Source organism: Monopterus albus, unplaced genomic scaffold (assembly GCF_001952655.1).
Source record: "Monopterus albus unplaced genomic scaffold, M_albus_1.0 scaffold82.1, whole genome shotgun sequence".
NCBI classification, from domain to species: domain Eukaryota; kingdom Metazoa; phylum Chordata; class Actinopteri; order Synbranchiformes; family Synbranchidae; genus Monopterus; species Monopterus albus.
The window spans coordinates 1,008,916-1,017,187 of NW_018127962.1; the positions used below are offsets into that span (position 1 = coordinate 1,008,916).

Genomic DNA, 8,272 nt, shown 5'->3' on the forward strand with positions numbered 1-8,272 from the left:
AATGTGCCTGCTCATCTTAGCTGCTATGATGCCTGACAGGAGCTTCCATGTTGTGCAGAGGCAGGTTATTGGGCAGTAGTTGAATGGTACTGCTCCCTTCTGAGGGTCCTTCAGGATCAGGACTGTCCGGCCTTCAGTTAACCACTCAGGGTGGGTTCCATCCATTAGTAGCTGGTTCATTTGTAGTAGCTGACTGATTAGCTCAGTGGCTAACACCACTGACTTTGATATGGAAGGTCAGGGGTTCGAACCCAGGTCAGCCTGGGCCCTTAGGCAACGGCCGTAATACTACCTGCCTACCTCATGGGTAATGAGAGTCACACTGGCTGAGATGTTGGCCAGGTCAAGAAGGTCTGTGTCAGGTGTTGAGGAACCAACCTGATGAGAAGTGGACTACTGGAACAAGACATTCATGGGCAAGAGAGGAGAACAGGGAGCTACTGGAATGCTACTATACAAGTAACCCCAGCAAGAGGGGTTACATACAGAGGATGTGGGACCTATGGCTACTTTGCAACCCAATATCTAGTGTAACTTCGAAACAACTAGTAGCTCTAACATCCGCAAGAAGCACAGATGAATTACAATTATTTCATACATTATTGACACGAATGCTAGCAAGGCGGAGCCTGGACACCAGATCGGGGGGAGATATCATCATCATCACCCCACAATCGGTACCAAGCCCAGATGAGCTTGATTCAAGAGCAGCTGACCTGAGATTAAAGATCATGAGCAAGATGGACACCTGGAACTTCCGTGGCCAGTTACCAAGACTAGGTGAAGTACCTTCTGAAAGTCTACTAGAGGATGTGAATGCAGCACTAAGAACAATCCCTGCTACGACCAGCATTGAGACCTAAATGAGCCAGCTATATACACACACATATGACAACATGCATGGACAGATATAGTATTTACAGTGCTTGTTGCTCTCTGGCTAATCACCCATTTTGCTGCTTATTCAGATATTATTACAGCATGACATTGGAGTCCAGAGACACCACATCATGGCTCAGACAGACTGCAGTATCTGCAGTTCTAGCCTGTGGCACAATATTATCACAGTGTGGCACATTAGAAATCGATGTTCCCATGCAGAACTTGTACAGTCATATCAGGACTTAAAACACATTTCCCACAGGGACCAAATGAATAATGTGGTCAGTGCACAATGTCTACAAGCTGCAGTGGCTAAAAATGATGAGTAAATGGTCTGTTTTTAGTGCCACGTCATTACAGAGATTTAAAGCATTATTAGTCCATTTATCAAACAAAAAGCAGCAGATAAGACTGACCCAGATTTCCCAGGCTATTCATATCATGTTCCCATAGCAGCTCCTGACACTTATCAGCTCCACGTGGAAAGAACACTCGGCAAAGTTGGACAAAGGTTTAGTCCAAAAACATCATTCGAAGACACAAATATTGTACTTTTCATTAACAGGTGAGACTAGTAATATCAAGCATCGCTAAATGGAAAAGGAATCGGCCCAGACTTGTGCTTGTGTGTGAGTCTGTGTGCAAGAGAGTTAATCAAAGCATAAGTAATTGGAAAGAATTTGATTGGCAGCATAGTGCGACTGTGAGAAGAGAGGTGCATGAGTCACCCTGCATGCTTGTGCCATGCTAACTTCAGCTTATAAGGACAAAAGTCTGAGAAAGAGAGTGAGAAAACACCCCGGAGAGAGACTAAACTCACAAAGACTGTTTTCACATCAAACTCTAGCTCCTGCAGGCTTCTGTGAGTGTGTGTAAATACATGTGTGTGTTGTGTATAAGAGAGAGGCAGTGAGAGGGGAATTGGTAAAAAAAAAAAAACAGAGCACACTTATTACATTTCTCAAAATTGATATTTTTTGTGACATAATTAATTCAGGAACAACCCAAAGACATGTGTTAACTTAATCCATTATTATTGTGTTTGGTTACCGAGGCAGCAGATGCATGACTGGCAGGCAAGAGGAAGATTTTAGAGCTAGAGAGTTCATCCGAGAAGCACACTTTGTGCCTCTCTCTTATACACAACACACACATGTATTTACACACACTCACAGCTAAAAAATTGTGTCAATGCAATTCTGAAGACTATAGGTTAACTGTGCTAACAGCAAGCCTTATAGGCCAAAACAGCATAAATCTAACCACAGGAAAAATTGAAAAGAATTAAGCGATATTAGTCACAAAAGTGATTAGGAATTAAATTTGATTTATGGTTCTGCACTGAATATGTGTAAAGCAGATACAACATTTTCAAACACCTGTGACCACCATTCTGACTAAGGATAAGGATAATCACATTATTTGGCCAAGTATTTTACACACAAAAGGAATTTGTTTCTGGTACAGAACCGAGGCAGCCATCTGCGGCACCAATTCACACTGATGGTTCTAACCATCGGGGGCAACTTGGGGTTCAGTGTCTTGCCCAAGGACACTTTGACATGGGGACTGCAGACACCATGATTGGAACCTCCAACCCTCTGGTTGGGAGATGACCGCTCTACCCACTGAACCACAGTCACCCCTGGCAGAGACACCAAGCTGTTGTGAAAAAACGGTAACTGTTGCGTCGCCTCATGTCACCTTTGTCTGGGCCAGTGTGGTTGAAAAAGTGACACTTGAACAGACCGCACAGACTGCAGCCAATGGCCAACTAGCGCGTATGTACGTTCTACACCTGTATGAGAGAAATAGCTTCCCCTACCAGCAGGTGATGGTATCTGTATTTACCATTCAGAAAGGGAAAGAAGAAGAGCTAGACAGCAGAAATACAAGCTGTAAAATAAGCAGCCCTTGTTCAGCACAACTGCTGTTTAGAGCTGCTTCTAATCAAAAACAAGGATTAAATGGGTGGAATCGTGAATACTGGAGAAGCTTTCCAGATAATTTATCTTCTCCTGCATTGAAGATAGACAGTTTTTTTAGTCTCTCTCTCACTGATGATGTCCAACTAGCCTGATGCCAATTCAACATGTCAAATCGACCAAAGAGCTGCCAAGCTTTATACTTGGGGTGAAATTAGAAAGAGACAAAAATGCTTGAGAAATTATTTCTTGTAAACTTGATTCTCCATCCATCCATTATCTATACTGCTCATCCTGGAGAGGGTCTTGGTGGGGCTGGAGCCAGTCCTAGCTGACATTGGACAAGAGGCGGGGTCCACCCTGGACAGGCCACCAGTGTATCACAGGACTGACACTTAGAGACAAACAACCACACTCACTCCTACAGGCAATTTAGAGTTGCCAGTCAACCTAAGCTGCATGTCTTTGGACTGTGGGAGGAAGTCAAGGTACATGTAGAGAACTCATGCAGGTACAGGGAGAACATGACAACTCCGCACAAAAAGACATCAGCCTGGATGCGGCTCAAACCGAAACCTTCCTGCTGTGAGGCAACAGCACTGGTCACTTTCCACCATGCCACCATAACTTGATTCTGTTTTAATAGTTAAATGTTTTAAAAAGAAGCCTCTCACTTTATGAATTCTGGGCAGTATTTCAGCTCAGCCTTGAACAGTACAAGCACTACACAGCCATCCATATTATACTGCACATACCATGTACCCTTTAGGCTTGCAATCACCTTATATTAGAAACCAAAGGCAACTACAATACTTCCTGTCTGTGCTCTGTAATTACTGCAAGTCATCAATTAGACACCTGGCTATAAGAGTGTACCTGTCTTCCTCCAGATCCAGTCCTCTCTGTCTCTGCCTGTCTGTCTGTCTGTCTGTTTTGTGTCGCCTTCTGTCTCTGGGTGCTGAACGCTGTGTGTCATGTTACCGGGGAGATGAGAGGTGTAAATGGAATCAGTTGTCAACATGACACCCCGGCTCTGAATTCCCTCCTCCTCCAGGAAGGAACAGAGGAGTCTTTCTCACTCTCATCCTCTCTGCGTTTTCTCTTTCCCCCCTGAAATGTGTCACTCTCTTCTTCTGTCTCTTTTACTGCCGCTGCTGCTTTTGCTTCCTTTCTCTTTTATCCATTCCTGCCTCTGTCTCTCACACACACCAAAATGACCTTTGACATCTCTAGAAATCACAAGTCTCCCTAAATGTCCCTTAAATCAATGAAGACTTTTCTTCTTTTCTTACCCCACGGTGCCTTCATATAGCCACCCACGGGTGCACGGGGAGAAGAAGCACTCCAGCACAGCATAGCGGAGCTCCTCTGCTGATGCCAAGCGGGTATGTAGTGAAGTACAAGCCCGCTCAGCCTCTCTGAAGCCCTGCAGGCCAGAGGAGTTTCTCAGCTCCAGGACAAACACGCGAACTGAGAAAAGAGAGAGCAGTGAGTAACTGGAAAACATCTTAGTACCTGTTATGAAGCTCTTGTATGGTAGAAATTCATAAAGAGTCAAGTTTTCATGAGCTCTGTTGTATAAAACTGACATCAGAGTTTCTGGGTACAGGCAAGGTCTGGCCTCAAAATCCAAACAATATTCATTCATCCTTACATGAAGACAAAAAACAGATGTGTGTGATCACAAAGACAAATATCCCAGGTTAGTTACTGTCTAGGAGATAAGAAAAAGAAGACTAAAGGATCTCCTATCTTAGATTAACTATATTTGAACACCAAATTATATTTCTGCTTAAATTTCCTCAGCTCACATGAACAGTGGTCAAATTTTAAAATATAGATTTGGGACATCCTCTGGAATATTTTCAGAGAAAACGCAAAGCACAGTCTCCAAGCAAACGATAAATGAGCCAGTCTGTTTTATTTGAAGTTATTTTTGAAGAGCAATGCACTCTTTTTTTAGACTGATACTAAAATCCTAATTATGTCTGCCATAGTACAGATATGTTTTTTTTATTGGAAAACAAACGCAATCATCAGTTAATCAAGACATTTCCGTCCTAATTAAGACAACTGATTCTTGTTACATAGAATATCAGTTCCCAGTACATTTCTCAGTATAACAAAAACGATATTTGATGGCATATTCTAAAATGTTTTCTTTAACAAGATCGCTTTAATTACTTGCATAATATTTGCAGGTCCGTGGCTGAAGAGTAACTCGACAGGGACGTTTGAAATCTATGAATCTACCCATCTACCCGCCTCCTGTGATGGTTAATTGGCTACAGGTGTGATCATTTTACAGTCTCACAGCAGCAAAGTGTCTCTTCCATTATCACCTCGTTGTCGCATCATTAGCCGGGGTTCAGTAACACTAAAGGAAGGATGGTTTTTTTGTTTTTGTTTAAAAACTGCTAAATATCTGGATAAAACTGGCGATAAGCCAAACTAAGATGCGTCTCTGCGCGCTCAAAATACAGTCATATCCATTACGCACGGGTTTATTAGATGTGTATAGCTGCTTATACACAGGTTATGTATAGCAATGACATTTATTTTAGAGAGAAAAACTACTAGACTACTCAGAGGAGAAACGCTGGAAGGCAAAGCAAAAAGGTAGTTGTTAACGCGCGCTTCAACCTGTGCGCTTTGAGTAACGTTCGTCTAAGTTAACACACCAATACCCGAAAATTTCTGTGTGTTTATAACAAATGTTTTGCTGTCACAAATATTTTCTTCTGTTAAATGGCTGAAAATATTGACTTACCGCCTGCATTTACAACAGATGTCACCACAAGACAAGCCAGGCATCCAAAAAGCAATGATAGAATAATTTGGTTACAACGATCCAACATGTTTCTGCGCCCTCGGCACTTTTTATTTAGCAAAATCGATTACAAAACTTCCTAAATGACTTTGTCTGCACAGTCTTCCAGGTCAAAATCCTGTTATTTCCCTCCTGGTGGACGGAGGTGGACTGAGCAGTAAAGGACGCTTGTTGTCAAGTGCGGCTGTTAACAGAGAGAAAACAGTCCGCGCAGTCCGAGAGCGAGGCGCAGTTTATCTCCCCAAATAGTCGCCCTCGCAAGCAGATGGAGCACCGGTGTGAAAACTCGCTTGCCCCCGTTAGAAAATACGTCACGACTCAAAATCTTCAGGGTGAGCAAAAGCGGCCAGATAGTCTGCTACATAGAGAGAGGAGGGGGGCGAATATAAAAGCTGCTGATGAAGTGTCCTTGAGCAAGACACTGAAACTCTGCTTGCTCATTACCTGTGAGCTGATAGGACGCCTCAGTTAGTGTGTATTCATGTTGGAAAATAACACACTGACACTGCATTGCTATTTATAGACAGTTTAATACCCGGTAGTAATGAGACACATACGGTTCTGCACCCCCATAAGTTGGGCATGGTCCCCTCTACTATAGGCCAAACTTCTCTGTACAGGTGTGTGAGTGCGTGCATGCGCGCGCGCATCCCATTTGCTGAGGGAGATAAAGAAGGCAGAGCATTTTGGAGCAGGCCTGCATTGTTCCCGTGAATCTGCAGGTGAAGATAACCCTAACCCACATGCAAACAGGATCCACACCAGTAAACCCAGTTCTATATTATGACCCATGCAAAAGTTATCCCTGTGTGCACATTTCTTAAATAAATGTGAACGTCTCCACACCAAACAACCGAATCTAGTTCTCATAGATGCACATGTGTACTGTAAACATCATGTGTGTGAGGGTTTTGTTAGATTCGTAGGTTGACCACTGTCCTCTGAGTGAATGTTTGAGTATTTTCTCATCTACAAGCAACAAGAACAAGATGTTTACTTGTTGAAACATTGACTGTGCCTGAACGTGCTAACAGTAACTGATCAGGGAGTGTCACCAAAACATTTAGCTTCCACACACTCTTTGTCGGCAGACAGTGTTTGCCTGGTTGGTTTTGATATTTTTTGTCTTTTCAACTTTTAAGCTAATGCTGATGAGCACCAGTCTTCTGAAAAATATTCCCTCATACGGTGTTTTGATGATGGTGGTGGAGATGCTGTCTAACACGTCGCTCCATATTTCCCCATAAGTGTTCAATCAAGTTGAGATCTGGTGACTGCGAAGGCCATTACGTGTTATTCATATCATTTTCATACTCGTCAAACCATCAGTGACCCCTCATGCCCTGTGAATAAGGATCACTGTTGTCCTGGAGGAGGTCACTCTCATCAGGACAGAATTGTTTCAGTGTTAGATAAAGGTGATCACTCAGAACAATTTTGTATTGATTTGCTGTGGCCCTTCCCTGTAAGGGGACAAGTGGACCCAAACCAGGCCAGCATTTGCATTCGTTATGTATTCAGGGTTTCCCATTCATTTGTCACATGTCTGTATGTGCTGAAAAAGACCAGGAGATATGACCAAAAAGCTTGTGGTGAGACTGAGAGATGCACAAAGTAGTCAAATTCTTAAGTGAAAGTAGCATTACCTCTATTTAAAAATACTCTATTCCAAGTAAAAGTAGCACATTGAAAATTTACATAAATAGTACAAAAAGTAAAGGCACTCACTGTACTTTGATATTATATCATTAGATTAAAACATTTGAAAACAACATATAACTTGTTCATTTTCAAAATAACTAGTTATAGCTGTCAGTTAATTGTGGAATAAAAGTGTATTTGCCTCTGAATTGTAGTTGTGTGACAGTGTAATGTGGCATGAAATGGAAATACTCCAGTAAAGTACAAAAACATGACTAGATGTCCAACACTAGTGACTTACACTTCGCTGGAGACAAGTCTTCTTCTCCTTTTTTGTTTAAAGCAAAGATGAAAAAGCTGCAGAGGAAAGGATTGTTTCCTGCTCCCTGCTGTAGGAAATGATAGGTGTAAGTTTCAATGAGAGAAAGAGCGATGTACTATGTGTGTGCATGTACAGAACTATATGTAATCAAATACAGATTATTATTATTTTTGTTAAAGAAAAAACCAATTGTATCAATTTTTTGGAAGCAATGTTGTAGAAATTCCTTAAGGGGTGACATGCCTTTATTGAGGATTTACACCTAGTTGTTTCTCCCCACGTCTCTCTTCCACATCCCACCTTTTCCATTTTCATAATTCTCCATGTTCCCTCTCCCCCAGCGGAGTCTCCTGTGCTGTTGCTGCTGTCTATAGCTTTAAATCCCAAACTGGTGCTTTTTCCATTTCAGCCACCATTATCTGTGTTTCCCTGTGACATGTTTCACCCTCTAGTCATGTACCTCTCATTCCATACTTTCACTCTTGGGTTTCCTGTTGAGAGGGTTTGGATGAGCAGTTCAAGGTTGGCTGGTATCCTAACAAGTACCAGGCGGCTATTTCTGGAGAGGTGGAGTGAGGTGGAGGTGGTGGCTATTTAGAGGAGACAGGAGAATGGTTTCAAGGAGGGGAGAGACAGTGATTCACACCTGCAGCATCTCAGAGAGGCTGGGGA

The 8,272-nt window shown here is 42.5% G+C and overlaps 1 protein-coding gene across 1 annotated transcript in view; it reads right to left on the minus strand.

The window, feature by feature from the left end:
• Window positions 1-6,034, minus strand: part of susd5 (sushi domain containing 5) — a 14,116-nt gene extending 8,082 nt beyond the window's left edge. Inside the window, exons 1-2 of the mRNA XM_020606797.1 lie at window positions 5,578-6,034; window positions 4,100-4,277 (exon numbers count right to left, since the gene is read on the minus strand). Of these exons, the coding sequence (XP_020462453.1) occupies window positions 4,100-4,277; window positions 5,578-5,665 (266 nt within the window). The 5' untranslated portion in view covers window positions 5,666-6,034. The remainder of the gene's footprint in view (window positions 1-4,099; window positions 4,278-5,577) is intronic.
• Between the last annotated feature and the right edge of the window lie 2,238 nt (window positions 6,035-8,272).